At 48.1% G+C, this 18,705-nt stretch overlaps 2 protein-coding genes and 1 long non-coding RNA gene across 4 annotated transcripts; 1 reads left to right on the top strand and 2 right to left on the bottom strand.

Annotated features, from left to right (window-relative positions):
* Positions 1-337: 337 nt before the first annotated feature.
* LOC146260642 (retinol dehydrogenase 7-like) lies at positions 338-3,429 on the bottom strand. The gene is made up of 5 exons (XM_084668688.1): positions 3,276-3,429; positions 2,345-2,681; positions 1,712-1,970; positions 1,183-1,346; positions 338-967 (listed from the first exon to the last, which is right to left on the bottom strand). Exons 2-5 carry the CDS (start codon positions 2,655-2,657, stop codon positions 744-746), a joined length of 960 nt encoding a protein of 319 aa, XP_084524814.1. The 5' UTR covers positions 2,658-2,681; positions 3,276-3,429; the 3' UTR covers positions 338-743.
* Positions 3,430-4,634: 1,205 nt separating this feature from the next.
* On the bottom strand, positions 4,635-5,212 carry LOC146260641 (uncharacterized). The gene is made up of 2 exons (XR_014724823.1): positions 5,124-5,212; positions 4,635-4,965 (listed from the first exon to the last, which is right to left on the bottom strand). It is a non-coding gene; the product is annotated as an uncharacterized LOC146260641 (long non-coding RNA).
* A 66-nt stretch (positions 5,213-5,278) lies between these two features.
* abcb11b (ATP-binding cassette, sub-family B (MDR/TAP), member 11b) lies at positions 5,279-18,343 on the top strand. Of its 2 annotated transcripts, none has more exons than XM_084668686.1 (29): positions 5,279-5,439; positions 5,609-5,694; positions 5,793-5,811; positions 5,920-5,949; positions 6,038-6,089; positions 6,277-6,617; positions 6,856-6,943; positions 7,144-7,277; positions 7,642-7,813; positions 7,976-8,100; positions 8,188-8,362; positions 8,693-8,806; positions 9,048-9,158; positions 9,538-9,663; positions 9,819-10,022; positions 10,255-10,425; positions 10,574-10,775; positions 11,239-11,314; positions 11,543-11,663; positions 12,148-12,318; positions 12,505-12,609; positions 12,700-12,861; positions 13,271-13,474; positions 13,633-13,874; positions 14,336-14,492; positions 14,699-14,896; positions 15,996-16,202; positions 16,595-16,741; positions 17,240-18,343. In XM_084668686.1, exons 2-29 carry the CDS (start codon positions 5,619-5,621, stop codon positions 17,438-17,440), a joined length of 4,131 nt encoding a protein of 1,376 aa, XP_084524812.1. In that variant the 5' UTR covers positions 5,279-5,439; positions 5,609-5,618; the 3' UTR covers positions 17,441-18,343. The 2 variants fall into 2 exon arrangements, with proteins under 2 accessions (XP_084524812.1, XP_084524813.1); XM_084668687.1 differs by having other exon boundaries at positions 5,290-5,435.
* The last annotated feature ends 362 nt before the right edge of the window (positions 18,344-18,705 follow it).

Genomic DNA, 18,705 nt, shown 5'->3' with positions numbered 1-18,705 from the left:
ACACTTGTCACAATTTCTCAACTTGTCTTTCTGATCATTAGTCACCTTATGTTAGATGTATTTTCTCTCATCAGTAATAATTTACCTAAGGAAAATATTGACAAATCTATTCTATTAAAATTGTGTATTGGTTATCCATTACTGAAGGTGATTCACTTTTTCAGAATCCATATCAGTAAAACCAAGGACAGTGCATTAACAGTTTAACATGTTTAAGGTAAAATTATCTCTTGACCTTGGGTTTCTCAGGTTTATGTGGGCTCAATCTTAAACAAGGTTGGAGATAATCTCCTCCTCCTCCAAATTACACAACCCCATAAAAAAAATACAGAAAACGTTTGGCTTCGAGTATTATTTTATGGACTAGTTACACGCCAGTATATGGATTTACCATGATACAATGTTGTCTACTGTCTTTGTTACTAAAACTAGTTACAAATGGCTACAGGAATGTCTAGGACACTGGTAAAATATCCACTGCAGGACATGCAATGGTGTGTAAAATGTTTTGATCAAAACAAGCAGTTGCAGCTTTCAAGCCTCTTCCTGCTCACAGCGTGAAGTCGACAGGACAAGTGCCAGAGTCAAGGCCAGTTCACACTGACCCAACGATGTCCAAAAAACACCAAACATTCAAAAGCATTCTACCCTCGGCTGTCCAACAACAAACACCAACAGACACATCACACCAAACCAACACAACCCGACATCCGTTGGCTTGTTTGGGCAGTGTGAACCGGCCTTTATGCGACGGCCTTTGCGGGTAGGATGGCTTCCTTGAGGAGCAGGTAGTCGGCCACCATGGTGGGCATGTAGGACAGGGGCAGCCAGAAGAATTTGGCGTCCCAGCCAGGAGAGTAGCGCTTGCGAGGGTGACAAGCAGACACGGCGTGCTCCATACAGCTGACCACCTTCATCAGGTCCCCGTCAGACATCTGGGACAGTTTCTGCTTCATCAGCACCTCCACTGATGGAGAAGACGAGAGGAGAAGATGTTTGGGTACTATAATACTGGTTAGCTAAATGGGTACCATCGAGTTGAACCCTTTTCAAATGATTTTTTTACAATGCAGATTTTCATTGTCATTTTATTATTATTCTTTTTATCTAAATGTGAGGTCTGCTTTGTTAAATAATTTTGTGGGAGTTAGAAAGCCACCCTTCATGGAGGATACACTTTACCCTTGTCCAGATAATCGTGTCCATATTCGTCTTTGAGCTCCTGAGGAAGTTTGTCCCACAGTTTCTTGACGCTGCGCCCCAGCACCTCAGAGTCCGTCACCGTGGTCTTGAAGAAGCCAGGCTCGATACACAGGACTTTCACCCCAAAAGGTTTCATGTTCAACCTAAAAAATACATAATTTAATACACTGTGTTACAACTCACTGTCTCTCTTTCAGACGCGCTTCCAAAACCTGCAGGCTGTCACCTGTCATTGCTGGCTGTCTTAGCTCACTCTCCTCCCTGGCTAGGCCCAGATCCTACATACAACTGATCTTTATATCACTTCAAACAAATGCTGGAACAAGACTGACTAAGAAAAACAAAAACACATCTCAGATGCTTGCAAGAATTCAGAGTCGCAGGCTGGAACAAACAACAGCAGTGTGAACATTACCAGACCACGTGTGAATCTACGTAAACACATGAAAATATACCCTAAAAAGTAAAAATGTTTCTTCTTTTTAAGAAGCCTGCAGTGTGTAAGTACCTGAGGCTGTCGTTGAAGGCCTCCACCCCGTATTTGGAGACAGTATACGGCCCTCCGACCGGACTGATCCTGCCGAACACGCTCGCCACGTTCACCACGCGACCCTGGGCCTTCTTAATGAGTGGCAGCACACTCAGCGTCACGGCGATGACACCGTGCAGGTTCACCTCCAGCATGGACTTGTAGTCGTCGATGGTCAGCCAATCACAGGGAGCGGAGGGCACGGCCACGCCCGCGTTGTTCACCACGGCCCACAATCCTGGGGGTCAAAGGTCATCCAGTTAGGGTTAACCTGATCCAAGGGGATGGGTGTAGCTCAGTGTGTGTGTGTGTGTGTGTGTGTGGAGGATTTGGCTGTAGTTCAAGAGGTCACAGGTTCGAAACCACCCCTGTATACTGCTTAGTATGAAACCCTTCTGCTAGATAAACGCATTGTGTCCATGTCTGAGTGTGTTAAGTAATTATTAACAGTTTCTCTACGTAAAAATCCATAGGATAACACTGGATTCATAAAATCAGGTATATTTACTTAACATCTGACAGCTGCTTAATCTTTACACCTAATCCAAGTGCAGCTTCTGGGTATAGTTAATATGTATGTGATCCTAACCCAGCACAACAAAACCTACTCACCCCTCGCCCCGACCTTGTCTTGGATGAAGGCTGCCACTTTGCTGATGCTGTCGTTCTTGGTGACGTCCAGGTGAGCGGTGGTCAAGCGCTCGGAGCAGGCCTTCCTCAGATCCTCCTCGCCCTTCTCCGTGAAGCAGGCAGCGATCACACTGAAGCCCAGCTTGTCCAGGTGTCTGGCCAGGAGGTTCCCGAAGCCCGAGTCACATCCTGTGATGTAGACGTACTTGTCTGATTTGTCGGAGACTCGAGGGATCTCCCTGGCCCAGCGGTACAGGTAGAAGAACACCACCAGGCCCAGTAGGAACAGGTACATGTCTGGACGTGGAGAGGACTGGCTCTGGAGATCAACGACCCACAATCAAACTGAAACCTAACGCCTGTTAGGAACTCGCAGGGCTGAATCTGTTTTGTGATAATCCCTGGGTTCCAAAACACTTGCAGGATGCAAAGTAGCAGCTATCAGACAGAATGCCCAAGGCTGAGTGAATATCAGAAGTTGTGTCAATTTCAAAGTGCAAACTGGGGTACGCTATCTGATGAAACTGCTCTTTGTCAATGATCAACGCATAACTACGTTTGCTAAGGTCAAAATCTGAACGTCTTGAAATAATGACATGCATTAGCAGATTATAAAAAATAACACAACTAGCCTTATTAAAAAGTAAGCTAAATAATCTTACTTTTTAAAGTGAAATAAAATAATTATTTTGCACACGATTCAACTACAAATTACACATTGCACAAAAACAAAGGCAAAACCTTTGAAAACATGATGTGCGTGTATTAGACGCTTCAAGTTTCTTAAGATGTCAAACCACTACGATTTTTGAACTATTAAGACTACAACGCAACGACTTAGTTGGGACAATAGGACCGACCGTTGTCTGCTAGTTAGCAAATCAAATCAGTCAACAGAATGTTTTATAATTACCTGATAACTGTGTCGTCGTTTCCCAACAAGGAAATAGTTATCCTGTTGGTTAAACTCAAGTACCCAAGTTTGTTATTGTAAGGATATCACATGGTCAAATCTGGCCAATTAAATCCCGACGTTTACCGCTAAACGTTTTCACAAGACCCTCTTAGAAAAACTGTCATACAAACACCGAACACTAGATGACGTCAAACACCTCAACAATACACAACCATAAACCCGTCTCGCACGAAACCGCCCTTTAGATATAAACGTCAGTTAAATTAATATAGGCTAGTATATAATATAAGCTAAGATAGAATGTAAAATGTAACAAACTAACATCGGTCAGTAGGCCTACGAGGCGGTTGGTAAATGTTGCCTGTCTCCTATTAGGCCGTTTAGGAAATAGCCTAATTTAGACTGTTCTTAGACAACGCATATGAAAAACAAACACATTCACATAAAAAACGTAACAATTCTTTTTTTACATAAAAGATTTGAAAGAAGTTTGAAAGGTTGAAGGTTGAAACAACACTTGCTAAAAAAGGTTTGAAAAAAAAAAAGGTTTGCATTATTGATGAGTACCTACTTGATGAGGACTCTACTGTATATCTATTGTGCTCTATCTACTCTGCTCTGCTTTCCTCTGTTACAGGCTTTCTCATCTGCCATCCTGTCTCCTATCCTTTACATTTAAAGACTCTGCTTTCACTGTGTATGTGAAAAGAAAGTTTGGAAAGGTAAAAAAAAAAAACGTTTTTGTGTCGTTTCGTGTGTGACAAAACATTTCGAAAGTTTTTTTGTTGTTGTTGCATTTTCCACAAAAATAAATAAATGGAAATACAATTAATATTCATGTTCAAGTGTAAAATGTCAAACAGAATCCGTTTGTGTGAGGAAATGTTTGCGTAAATGCTGCTACTCACACAAACCACGTGCAGACTTGATAATGTTTTAAAGAGCGTCTCAGATGCTGGAAAGCAGTCAGAGCAGTTTGACATGAGCAACACTGAGAGCAATGACCTCGGGGATGTTTGGAGCGTTCCTCAACTCTGAGACTATGCTGTTTATTATTAGTGTTTATTTGTGTTTAAATCCAACTCGTTCACTTTCATAAAAACCTAATGTGTACATTCCTCACAAATAATAAATTAACGATTTTGACTTGTAACTAACAAATTGTACTGATTGCACCATTTTCAACAGGTCCTGACAACAGGTCACCAGTACAGGCAGTAATCTACTCAGTGTTGGAACTGCATGAGTTTGCCTCTATTTTCTACCCACATTCATGATACCCGTGCAAGGCCAGATTAGTACTCCAAAGGGCCCCTGGGCACAGAAGCTGATCATGCCCCACCACATCATACTTAATTTTTTGTAATCAACTTTTATTTTATTCTGATTGGATAATTATCAAGGTCGACGACCAAAGCCTTGTGTAGACTGTTTTTCTGTCGTCAAAAATAAATAAAAATAAAACACAATTCTCCGATCACGGAGGGCCCCTCTTAGCCCATGGACCGCTGATTGCCCATATGGTAGATCCGGCTTTGTACCCGTGACAACACAGAATACTTCAACGGATTTTATGTCCTGTGTTAGGTAGGCCTACTGTAGGTCTATTAAATACTCTTTGTTGCAGTTGCTTTTGAAGTGTAGGCAGACAATCTGACGGCTCTCCTGAAGCAGAGGAACCCCGCAGCTAAAATGATTTATCAAAACATATTTCAGTGTGGTTTGCAGCTGTTTACTTGGTTACAGTGTCAGAGACAGGTATGTGTTTGCCCGGTAGTTGTCCCTGCTATTCTTTACATAGCGGGTTCATTGGCCTCTTTGGCAACAAACCCGCAGGACACTTACCTCCAAACGAATCGCGTGACCCCAAATTCCAGTTATGCATGCACGTGTCCCCGGAATAAAGGCCTCAACAAGCCTTAAGTGACACTGGCTCGAACGCCCCCGAGAACAAAACCACCTCATCCGGACACTGTGTGTGTTGTCCAGCTAATACCTGGAGGGGTTGTTACAGTGTCAATGGCCTACCTCTAGAATGAGGCCAACGTTTAAAGTTTTGGATTGAATTTAAGAATTTTTTGGCTCTGCCCAAATTGGCTGGGATCCAAGACATCGCTCCAGATATTATATTCGTTGAGCGGTTGTGTTCAGACACAGGTGGGTGAGTTTATCTGTTTTTATTACTTCAGTGATTATGTTTATGATTTTGGTCTAACTTGACATTCAAGTCTTCTATAAATGTTAAGTTGCTGCTGTTTAAATGTTCAGTTAATGGTCTGTATATGACTGTTCTGCGAATTTACATTTTCGTCTCTTTGCATGATTTCCAGACAATCCAAGATGCCTGGATCTGTGAAATTACGCAGCATCAAAAAACTCGGACTCGAAAATAACGGCTACGATTTATCTGACGAAGGTATGATTGCATTTATTTGTATATTTAAAATATTGCTGTTCCCCAGTAATGATTGTTCATAAATTAAATGTGTCTAATGTATGGTCAACACATTACAGAAACAAATGGCTCCTACTTGTAAGTATGAAAGTATTCATCACAGATTTCCGTTTGTCATACATAGTGAGAAACACAAGAACATAAAACAACATCGTTTCACATTCAGTTCTTTCTGTCATCGTGCAGGTCCATGACATCCCCAAAACAGGACACAAAGTGAGCTGTACTTCACTCCTACCCTGCCTTATACAAATGTTCCTGTTTGGGAACTTTGTACATATTCATATTTGTAACATTGTTTCAGGTCTTCGGGCCAGGATGAAACAGCTGCTATCAGAGTTGGCTTCTTCCAGCTGGTAAAACTTTGAATCCATCTTTGAAACTTGCTGTTCTTCAAAGTATTTGAGTTTTGTTTTCAATTGGTTATTTTGTGTTCAGACGTGTGTTTCCTCATGTAAAGGATGTGTCTGTGTGTGTCTCTGGATGTGCACATATGTGTACGTGTCTATGTGTGTGACTGTGTGTGTGACTGTATGTCCACAGTTCCGCTTTGCCAGCTGCAGGGAGGTTCTGATGATGACGCTGGGCGGGTTCTGCGCGGTGCTCCATGGCTCCGCCCAACCCCTCATGCTGCTGGTGTTCGGCATGCTGACCGACACCTTCATTGACTACGACATTGAGCTAACAGAGCTGAGCGACCCCAGGAACGAGTGCGTCAACAACACCATCCAGTTGAGGCAGAACTACACCAGCCCGGATGCCCACAACCACACCGACCACTTCAACCAGATGGGGATGAACTTCCTGAACCAGACCGGGGTGTGGGATGGGAACCAGTCCAGTTGGGCCCAACTGAACCAGTCAAAGGGAGGTCGATCGTGTGGGTAAGCTGGGGTTGGCTGACTTGGAGAGATCTCTAGGCCTCTCAGGGAGACTGAGAGGGTCTCTGTTGAGATCGAAGTCTTGTTGTCTTGATGGAGAACTAGAAATGGTGCCAGATGAATAAAAGAATGAAAATGTTTGTCTGTTTTTGAGAGCTTTTCTGAAGCGCCCGTTGAACGAAAGCTATCAGGGTTTATTTCCTGTTGTTTCGTCTAATGCCTTTCTGTCGTTTGTTTACAGGCTCCTGGATATTGAATATGAGATGACCAATTTCGCCTACTACTACGTTGCCATAGGAACGGCTGTTTTCTTACTGGGTTACCTTCAGGTAAGCCTGACAGACACGTACCTCAAAATGGATTTTGTCGCAAATAATGTTGTCTGTGCCTGTCAATAGAGATTCTCCAGATATTCTCTGGTGTGACAAAACAGCCTCTGGGTCCTTTTTGCCTGCGCCTTATCGTGTTCGAGTGCTTTGAGTGGCAGAACGGAGCGGTCTGAATGGATTCCCTGTGCTCTGATTGGCAGATCTCCCTCTGGGTGTCGTCTGCAGCCAGACAGATCCAGATCATCAGGAAGATGTACTTCAGTAAGGTGATGAGGATGGAGATTGGCTGGTTTGACTGCAACTCCGTGGGAGAGTTGAACACCCGCATGTCAGAGTGAGTAGAACACATGAAGAAAAGGAACAAGCATCATGATTATAATGTGTTTATTTACTACACACTATACACTCACATTCGTCCAAAGAAACACACTGAACCAGTGACCCCTCTGCAGTAGTTACACAGTAGTTCATGGAACCTTAATGCACGAGAGGAGGGGGAGGGGTCCCGGAGCGTAGTGCTAGAGTTGTAAAGTTGACCAAGAGTTGGCAGGTTCAAACTCCTGCCTGTACAGCGCTTAGGATAGAAGTGCCTGCCGAATACATGAATACATGACATAGTACACTACCCAGAACTTTGTTTAAGTGACATGAATACTATCAAACACAGACTTGTTTGTTTTGGTCCTGCTGCATTACAGCGACATCAATAAGATAAACGATGCGATCGCGGACCAGGTGAGCATCTTCATCCAGCGCTTCACCACCTTCGTATGCGGCTTCCTCATGGGCTTCGTGAAGGGATGGAAGCTCACCCTGGTCATCATCGCAGCCAGTCCTCTGATTGGTGTAGGGGCTGCTCTCATGGCTCTGGTAAGACCCACACTGTGCTGTGCTCCCCTCCCCCCTCTCCTCTCCTCCTCCCTAACTCTCCTGTCTGCTCCTCCCCCCTCTCCTCTCCTCCTCCCTAACTCTCCTGTTCTGCTCCTCCCCCCTCTCCTCTCCTCCTCCCTAACTCTCCTGTTCTGCTCCTAGTTCGTGGCCAAGCTAACAGGTCAGGAGCTGCAGGCGTACGCCAAGGCGGGGGCCGTGGCCGATGAGGTCCTGTCCTCCATCAGGACTGTGGCGGCCTTCGGAGGGGAGAAGAAGGAAGTGGAGAGGTACGGCTGGGTCAGAACTTCACTCTCACCTTCATCTGTGTAAAATCCTCTGTCTCTGGCCTTTGACCCCCTCCGTCTGTCACCCAGGTATGACAGGAACCTGCTGTCGGCGCAGCGCTGGGGCATCAGGAAGGGGCTGATCATGGGGTTCTTCACAGGCTACATGTGGTTCATCATCTTCCTGTGCTACGCTCTGGCCTTCTGGTACGGCTCCAGTCTGGTGGTGGACTCTGGGGAGTACACACCTGGCACCCTGCTACAGGTAACACCTTCCCCCAGTATACCCTGCTACAGGTAACACCATCCCCCCAGTATACCCTGCTACAGGTAACACACCTTACACTAAACCCTGCTACCGGATTAGAGTGTATACCATGTAGGCTAAGGCCTTACTGCAGCGGCCTGGTTTAAGATCCGGCCTGAGCCCTTAGCTGCATGTCTCTCTCTCTCTCTCTCTCTCTCTCTCTCTCTCTCTCTCTCTCTCTCTCTCTCTCTCTCTCTCTCTAAATACTAAAGGCAGAAGTGCCTCTAAAAATATATCTTACAAAATAAAGAAGTGTGTGGTAGTAATCCTGGATGTGTCTCCTTGCAGGTGTTCTTCGGCGTGCTGATAGCAGCTCTGAACCTGGGCCAGGCCTCTCCCTGTCTGGAGGCCTTTGCCTCCGGGAGGGGCGCGGCCACCATCATCTTCGAGACCATCGACCGGGTGGGAACCCTTACATTCATGTTCATCACACTTTGACCCTCCAGGGAAATTTGAACCTGCGACCTCTTGATCTGTCGTCGTATTCTATACCACAGAGCTGTACCCTTCCTGTTTTTTTGTGTTTTTTTAAATTCTACATTCTCCTGTTTTTTTTTATAATGTCTGAATGTAGGTGTATTCTCCATCGCTCCACGTTGTTTAAACTTGATTATTCATTTGTCTGTTTGTCTCTGTGTGGCAGGAGCCAGAGATTGACTGTTTTTCGGAAGCAGGGTACAAACTGGACAAGGTCAAGGGAGACATTGAGTTTCACAACGTGACCTTTCACTACCCGTCCAGACCGGAGGTCAAGGTACACCCGCTTCTCATCACCTCTGTCTCTCTCAGATCTAACCCTCGTCTCACTGTTCTCACGAGACGTGACATCATCAGTGACGTCGTCAGTGACATCATCAGTGACAGTCATGGCTTCCGCTTTAGAATCAATTCATATTTAACATGTAAAAATTGAAACATGGGGTGGTTCTGCTTTAGATTCTTGTCGTATGTGACTTATAAAAAGCCAGACAAGTGGATGTCTGTCAGTCCTCTCTGGAGGAGGGTTTCTCAAATGTTTTTTATTAAAATCTTTCCTGGGGTTTTTTCCTTGTCTTCCTTGAGAGTTTAGATTAGTTTCGATGCAGTTCTCTAAGACTCTGTGAAGCCATCTGATCTGATGTGACGTGTCTCAGATCCTGGCCCAGCTGAGCGTAGCGGTGAAGTCTGGGGAGACGACAGCCTTTGTGGGCCCCAGCGGAGCGGGAAAGAGCACAGCTGTTCAGCTCATCCAACGCTTCTACGACCCCAAAGAGGGCATGGTACGTCTAGCTAGCCATGGACACCAGGATACAACATAACTCTATCTATGCAGTCCAAACGCCTGTTTCTTTTAGGGTATATATACAAGTAGACCAACAATTTGGGTAAAAAAAAAAATGTTGTCGACGTTGTTTGTTTTCTTCTTCTGCTCCAGGTGACCCTGGATGGTCATGACATCAGAGGCCTCCACATCCAATGGCTGCGCTCCCTCATCGGCATCGTGGAGCAGGAGCCCGTCCTGTTTGCCACCACGATCGCGGAGAACATCCGCTACGGTCGCCCTGGAGTCTCCATGGACGACATCGTCATGGCAGCCAAGGAAGCCAACGCCTACAACTTCATCCAGGACCTGCCACAGGTAGGTGGAGACAACAGCACTTTAGTTAGGTTGAACAGCCTTTTAAAATGTAGTTCACCTAAAACACAGACTTGACATAAATAATCCTCGAGGTTAATCGACATACAAAGCATGTTACTTTCCCGGTGGATAAACCAACCTAATACATAAGAGGTGTAGATACACAGACACTAGCACAGGTAGCACAGGTACTGAAGCTCACCAGAGGAAACCCTGGTCTCTGCTCACGTAGAAGTTTGACACGATGGTGGGCGAGGGCGGAGGGCAGATGAGTGGAGGGCAGAAGCAGCGCATCGCCATCGCCCGGGCGCTGGTGAGGAACCCCCGGATCCTGCTGCTGGACATGGCCACCTCAGCCCTGGACAACGAGAGTGAGGCCGTGGTGCAGGAGGCCCTGGATAAGGTGAGACACACCTGGGAGGGGAGGTGAGGGTTAACGTAAAGGTTAGGGTGAGACAGCCTGATCTGTCACTTTTTGAAGTTTCAAAGCAAAGAAACCTCCTGCACAAATCCCCCAAATCTTTCAACCGTGGTTCTGGATGTGTGTCCAGGTCCGTATGGGGCGCACCACCATCTCCATCGCCCACCGCCTGTCCACCATCAAGAACGCAGACGTGATCGTGGGCTTCGAGCACGGACGGGCCGTGGAGCGGGGCAAGCACCACGAGCTGCTGGACAGGAAGGGGGTCTACTTCACCCTGGTCACCCTGCAGAGCCAGGGAGACAAGGCCCTCAACCAGAAGGCTCGCCAAAGTACGCCTCCACACCCTCCTGACCCCTCCTCACCCTCCTGACCCCTCCTCACCCTCCTGACCCCTCCTCACCCTCCTCACCCCTCCTCACCCTCCACACCCCTCCACACCACTCCCCCCCCTCCTCACCTTTTCATCCAAAAAATTATTTTTTATTAAAGAATGCATTTTTATGTAAAGATGCATTTTTCATGTAAATATGCATTTTTTATGTAAATATACATTTTTTATGTAAATATACATTTTTTATGTAAAGATGAATAAAAACACAAGCATCCATACAGTACATGTACAAGAGCAGCTCTCTGGATGGCTGCATGTTGTGGCGTCTCCCTGCTAGACCGCAGCAGTGTGTGTGATGTGACAGTGATGTGATGTGACAGTGACCTCTGACCTCTGTGTTGTGACAGTGACCTCTGACCTCTGTGTTGTGACAGTGACCTCTGACCTCTGTGTTGTGACAGTGGCCGACAGCGAGGCAGCCCGCCAGGAGGAGAAAAAGAGTCTCTCCAGGGCAGGAAGCTACCGAACCAGCTTCAGGTACCAAGGAACTACATCTCCCTTCAGCCACCACAGCACCACATCACAGCCTCGCTTGAACATTCTAGAACCCAGCTCTCCTTCCTTGGGAGGATTCTACTTGTGTTGTGTTTTGGCAGCCATTATGGGGCCTCGTTACCACTGAATGGAAACCAGTCACGTTTGGCAGCCATTTTGTGTCAGAGCGTTGTGCTGCGTGTTGATCTGATGGTGATCTGTCCCCCTCAGAGCCTCCATCCGCCAGAGGTCCCGCTCCCAGCTGTCCAGCCTCGTCCCAGAGGCCTCCATGCCCATCGCCGCTGAGCTGGGCCCCAGGGCCTACTCTGTCTCCCAGGGCGATATGAAGATGGTCAGTGTGTGTGTATTTGTCTGTGTTGCCAGTTTGGAAAAGTACAGGCATGTTAGGTGCCCTGCTCCTCCTTGCCATCTCTAACAGCTGATCTAAACCGATAAGAATAATCCAAACCTAGAATTAGGTAACCTAGAATGAGTGTGTGTGTGTGAGAGAGTGTGTGTGTGAGAGCTGGGGATCACTGACCGTGTGGCCATGTAGGTCAGTCGCCTCCTGTCAAACACTGTGACGTGTGTGTGATCGCCCTCTCTCCTCGTGAGGTCACGCCTGTGCACACTGCTGATGGAGGTCCTTATTTAGGATCTATTTCTGGGCACTGTGAGCATGTATGAATGCAATTATATATATGTCATTATATACATGTATTTTATGTCTGTATTTGTATGCATGTGTGTGTGTGTGCTTGTGTGATTGTGTGTGCTTGTGTGTCTGCATTTGTATGTGTGTGTATGCATAATCATGTGTGTGTGTGTGTGTTCAGAGTGCCGTGGTGGAGGAGGAGGAGGAGGAGCACGTGGAGCCGGCTCCAGTGGCCAGGATCCTGAAGTACAACGCCGCAGAGTGGCCCTACATGGTGGTGGGCACCATCGGAGCCGCCATCAACGGAGGGGTCAACCCTGTGTACTCTCTGCTCTTCAGCCAGATCCTGGCGGTATGCTGCGTGGGTGTGGCTGTGAGAGAGAGACAGAGTCGTGGTCAACGTGAAGGTTTTCTCACACAAAACTCCTGGAGAATGTGATGTGGGCTCAACATTGTTTGCGTGTGTCTGTCTGTGTTTGTCTGTGTGTGTGCGTGTACCTGTGTGTGTGTGTGTGTGTCTGTGTACCTGTGTGTGTAGACGTTCTCCGTGTTAGACCCGGTGGCTCAGAAGAAGGAGATCGATGGGATCTGCATGTTCTTCGTGGTTGTGGGCGTGGTCTCCTTCTTTACACAGATGCTTCAGGTACATCCTGGGCTCTTCCTCTGTTTCCATGGTGATGGTGATGATGACTACCACGTGCGTGTGACTCTGTGTTCCTGTGTGTGTCTGCAGGGCTATGCCTTCTCCAAGTCGGGGGAGCTGCTGACCAGCCGGCTGAGGAGGCTGGGCTTCCACGCCATGCTGGGTCAGGAGGTGGGCTGGTTCGACGACCACAGGAACAGCCCCGGGGCGCTGACCACACGCCTGGCCACAGACGCCTCCCAGGTCCAGGGGGTGAGTGTGGATGCCCTCCTGAACCCTCCTGAACCCTCCTGAACCCTCCTGAACCCCCCTGAACCCTCCTGAACCCCCCTGCACCCTCCTACGCCCTCCTGAACCCTCCTGAACCCCACTGAACCCTCCAGAACCCTCCTGCACCCTCCTGAACCCTCCTGCACCCTCCTGAACCCTCCTGCACCCTCCTGAACCCTCCTGAACCCTCCTGAACCCCCCTGCACCCCGTCACATGGATGTGTTTTTGGTTGACAAATGTTGTAGTGGAATTAGCTTCTCTCCTTCCTCTCTCTGTTGTGATAATGACGTATGCATTTAGCAGATGCTTCTATCTAAAGCCATGTGCAGGGGGGGGGGTTTGAACCTGCAAACTCTTGATGACGAGTTGTTCCTCCTCCTCCTCCTGCAGGCTACTGGCTCCCAGATTGGCATGATCGTCAACTCCATGACCAACATCGGGGTGGCGGTCATCATCTCCTTCTACTTCAGCTGGAAGCTCAGCCTGGTGATCATGTGCTTCCTGCCGTTCCTGGCTCTGTCCGGAGGCTTCCAGGCCCGCATGCTGACCGGCTTCGCTAAGCAGGACAAGCAAGCCATGGAGACAGCCGGGAGGGTGGGCTACACACACACACACACACACACAGGCACACACACACAGGCACACCCACACACACCATTACATGTCATTAGTTGTCTTTGCTCGCTAATCACATCACTCCGACTGTTCCAGAGTCCGTTCGGTTTCAGCTCATTCCTGTCTCTCGATGCCAGATCTCGGGCGAGGCTCTCAACAACATCCGCACCATCGCTGGTCTGGGGAAGGAGAGGAGCTTCGTCCAGATGTACGAGGCCCAGCTGGAGAGCCCTTACCAGGCCGCCCTGAAGAAAGCCCGGGTGTACGGAGCCTGCTACGGCTTCGCCCAGTGCGTCGTCTTCATGGCCAACTCTGCCTCCTACAGGTTCGGAGGCTACCTCGTCAAGCAGGAGGGCCTGCACTTCAGCCTGGTGTTCAGGTGAGCCTGTCTGTCTGTTTACCTGTCTGTCTGTTTACTGTCTGTCTGTCTACTGTGTCTGTTTACCTGTCTGTCTGTCTTCTGTCTCTGTTTACCTGTCTGTCTTCTGTCTCTGTTTACCTGTCTGTCTGTTTACTGTCTCTGTTTACCTGTCTGTTGTCTGTCTCTGTTTACCTGTCTGTCTGTTTACCTGTCTGTCTGTCTACTGTCTCTGTTTACCTGTCTGTCTTCTGTCTCTGTTTACCTGTCTGTCTGTTTACCTGTCTGTCTTCTGTCTCTATTTACCTGTCTGTCTACTGTCTCTGTTTACCTGTCTGTCTACTGTCTCTGTTTACCTGTCTGTCTACTGTCTCTGTTTACCTGTCTGTCTGTCTGTCTGTCTGTTTACTGTTTCTGTTTACCTGTCTGTCTACTGTGTCTGTTTCCCTGTCTGTTAACTATTCCCTGTGTTCCTGCTCCAGGGTGATCTCTGCCATCGTGACCAGCGGCACAGCGCTGGGCCGGGCGTCCTCCTACACACCAGACTACGCCAAGGCTAAGATCTCCGCCGCTCGCTTCTTTCAGCTGCTGGACCGCGTGCCCACCATCAGCGTGTACAGCCAGGGCGGGGACAAGTGGGTGCGTAATGGGGGGAGGGAGATTAGGACGAGGGCCCACGTCAGACAGAGCCCCACAGAAACCCTACTATCCTGTTTGATCTGGATCTTGGGGCCTGGAGTACACATTTTGGGGAGCCGGGGGAGAAAGATGCAGAAGAAGAAGTTTTGAAACACTCTTATTTTTCTATGACTCCTCTTCCTTCTTTTCTCTCTCTCATTCGCCAGGATAACTTCAAAGGCGACCTGGAGTTCATCGACTGCAATTTCACGTACCCCACCAGACCAGACATCCAGGTGCTGAACGGGCTGAGCGTGTCGGTGAAGCCTGGCCAGACTCTGGCGTTCGTGGGCAGCAGCGGCTGTGGGAAGAGCACCAGCGTCCAGCTGCTGGAGAGGTTCTACGACCCTGACCAGGGCAAGGTGGTGAGTCAGGCCGTCGCCGCGGCAACGCGCAGCTGGAGATTCTCACGTGCAGATGTGCATATTAACACACACACACACACACACACACAACCATCTGGAGACTCACAAACAGACATGCATGTAAAGTGTGTACACACACACACACACACTGAAATACACGGTTCTGTTACAACACACACGCACAAACACACACACCCCGTAAATGCAAACCCAAGGCAGCTCGACCCTAACCCTTCCATCTTCCTGCGTCTGCTCTCAGCTCGACCCTAACCCTTCCATCTTCCTGCGTCTGCTCTCAGCTCGACCCTAACCCTTCCATCTCCCTGCGTCTGCTCTCAGCTCGACCCTAACCCTTCCATCTCCCTGCGTCTGCTCTCAGCTCGACCCTAACCCTTCCATCTCCCTGCGTCTGCTCTCAGCTCGACCCTAACCCTTCCATCTCCCTGCGTCTGCTCTCAGCTCGACCCTAACCCTTCCATCTCCCTGCGTCTGCTCTCAGCTCGACCCTAACCCTTCCATCTCCCTGCGTCTGCTCTCAGCTCGACCCTAACCCTTCCATCTCCCTGCGTCTGCTCTCAGCTCGACCCTAACCCTTCCATCTCCCTGCGTCTGCTCTCAGCTCGACCCTAACCCTTCCATCTCCCTGCGTCTGCTCTCAGCTCGACCCTAACCCTTCCATCTCCCTGCGTCTGCTCTCAGCTCGACCCTAACCCTTCCATCTCCCTGCGTCTCCTCTCAGCTCGACCCTAACCCTTCCATCTCCCTGCGTCTGCTCTCAGCTCGACCCTAACCCTTCCATCTCCCTGCGTCTGCTCTCAGCTCGACCCTAACCCTTCCATCTCCCTGCGTCTGCTCTCAGCTCGACCCTAACCCTTCCATCTCCCTGCGTCTGCTCTCAGCTCGACCCTAACCCTTCCATCTCCCTGCGTCTGCTCTCAGCTCGACCCTAACCCTTCCATCTCCCTGCGTCTGCTCTCAGCTCGACCCTAACCCTTCCATCTCCCTGCGTCTGCTCTCAGCTCGACCCTAACCCTTCCATCTCCCTGCGTCTGCTCTCAGCTCGACCCTAACCCTTCCATCTCCCTGCGTCTGCTCTCAGCTCATCGACGGTCATGATTCGACGCGCGTCAATGTCCAGTTCTTGCGCTCCAAGATCGGCATAGTGTCCCAGGAGCCCATCCTGTTCGACTGCAGCATCGGTGAAAACATCAAGTATGGAGACAACCTGAGAGAAGTGGGCATGAACGATGTGATCTCCGCCGCCAAGAAAGCCCAGCTCCACGACTTTGTGATGTCGCTGCCAGAGGTACGCACCAGCCGCTCGTTAACTAGCTAACGACCCGTTCATTAGAAATCAGGAGTGTCGGAGCAGGGGAATGTATAGAACAGGCAGGACAGGGGACCCTGAGGACCAGGGTTTAGAAACACTGCCTGAGGAAAAACATAATCTGCTGAATGAAGGCACCGTCTCCTCTCAGTGTTGATTTACATTTAGTCATTTATCAGACGCTCTTATCCAGAGCGACTTACAGTAAGTACAGGGACATTCCCCCCGAGACAAGTAGGGTGAAGTGCCTTGCCCAAGGACACAACGTCATTTTGCACGGCCGGGAATCAAACTGGCAACTTTCTGATTAATAGCCCGATTCCCTAACCGCTCAGCCACCTGACTCCCCCTGTTGATGTTCCCGTCCTCAGAAGTACGACACCAACGTGGGCTTGCAGGGTTCCCAGCTGTCCCGCGGTCAGAAGCAGCGCATCGCCATCGCCAGGGCCATCATCCGGGACCCCAAGATCCTGCTCCTGGACGAGGCCACCTCCGCCCTGGACACTGAGAGCGAGAAGGTACCAGCCCTCACTAACACCACATACCACCTCCTCAAACGCCACATACCACCCTCCTCAAACACCACATACCAGCCCTCACTAACGCCACATACCACCTCCTCAAACGCCACATACCACCTCCTCAAACGCCACATACCACCTCCTCAAACAGCAACATACCACCTCCTCAAACAGCAACATACCACCCTCCTCAAACAGCAACATTGGAGTGACGATCGGTATACCTCAAGGGGTTCCAGGTTCCCTTTGTAAGCAGCTATGGATTAAAGCGCCCGCCGAATGAATGTGTTATTGTTTAAATCAAATACTACAAAATGTATTGATCGTTTTGAACACATTCAAAGTATAAGAGGCGGTTGAGATTCACTGTTGGTTATTATGGCTGCTGCCATTGTAGCTACTTACAGTAAATGCTCTGGAAACGATACCACAGGACATGCATCGCTCTTTGCTGAGCTATTGGAAAGACGGTGTGTGTGTGTGTGTGTGTTACAGACGGTGCAAGACGCCCTGGACAAAGCTAGGGAGGGCCGAACCTGTATCGTCATCGCTCACCGCCTCTCCACCATCCAGAACTCTGACATCATCGCCGTCATGTCGCGAGGCTTCCTCATGGAGCAGGGATCACATGACCACCTCATGTCCCTCAAGGGGGCCTATTACAAACTAGTCACCACGGGGGCACCAATCAGCTAACTGCTCAAAGGGATGGTAACCAATCAAGAGAAGGAAACGGAACCAGGAAATGCTCTTCCCCTCCAGTCGGATCTGTTGTATTTATTTTTGCAGCTTGAGTCTTGCTGTGAAGGGTGAAAGTGGGTGAACCTAGAAGAGGTTTACTGAGTTATTGGTTTTGGTCATCAAGCTCAATGTCTTATAATCTTCTCTTTTTTTAAGTTGTCAGATATATATATATATATATATATATATATATATATATATATATATATATTGTATATATATATTGAGTTTCAATGTTACAAACACTTAGGTGAATGATACTATTGACAGATAAATTGAATTGAGTATGTTTACGTTTAAATCGTTTGCGTTCTAATTGTTCAATGTTTCGAATTGACAGAATTTAGAAAAATAACAACATAGCCAAGAACCATTTTAGGGATTTCAGTGATACGCCAGTGAGCGCTGAGGTCTGATGATTGTCTACTTTCTCTCAGTTTCCATATCCTCCTTCCTTGTCTCTAAGACTGTTTAAAAAGTCAGTCATTACAATGTCAAGTAGGTAAACAAGCCAGCGGCTGTTTTGTTTTTTTACATACATTTTATTCCTCTTGCTGTGTCGTATCTCACCAAATATAGGCATGCATAATCCATAACAACAGGAAAATTGCAACACAACTTCAATGTTGAGTTTGTTAGGATTTCATTTTCCGAGGATGCTGGAAAACAAGTTTCGCAGTTGGTCTATTAGGAGGTAAAAATATTTGATTGTCCAAAAAAAAGATTGGGGCCTACCCTACCATTGTACGGCAAATGCAATGTACTGTTTTTCGTAAAAATACGTTTTCTTAACAACCAGTGTTAAATGTTCTATTTTTATGTGTGTTTTTTTTCAATAAACAGAATACGCTTCATTAACATAGGCCTAACTATAATTCCTGAACGCTTTCAGAAGCCAGAGCGCCACCACTTTGTATACGTTGGCTATCGTTTAATTCGTACCTTGTGTGGAAGCCCCAACGATCTAGCCTATTTCCTTAGATTAATGAAAGTGGTGAAAATGGTTCGTATAAAGGCATAGACTGCCTAGAAGACTTAAGGCAAGCAGGCTAGGCCTAACCTGCGTCCACATCTCATTACACAAGGTTACTTATCGCTGGGGGCTATCAGGTGTTGATTCGACACAACAGCTATCCTCTCTGGGGTACGACGGATGAGACCGGCGGGTAGCGGTAATGTGTGTTCACACCGCAGGACCTTTGGGGAATGGAGTCTTAATC

Source organism: Hypomesus nipponensis, chromosome 12 (assembly GCF_054491055.1).
Source record: "Hypomesus nipponensis isolate SF chromosome 12, ASM5449105v1, whole genome shotgun sequence".
Lineage (NCBI taxonomy): Eukaryota > Metazoa > Chordata > Actinopteri > Osmeriformes > Osmeridae > Hypomesus > Hypomesus nipponensis.
This window is presented reverse-complemented; position numbering and strand designations above follow the sequence as displayed.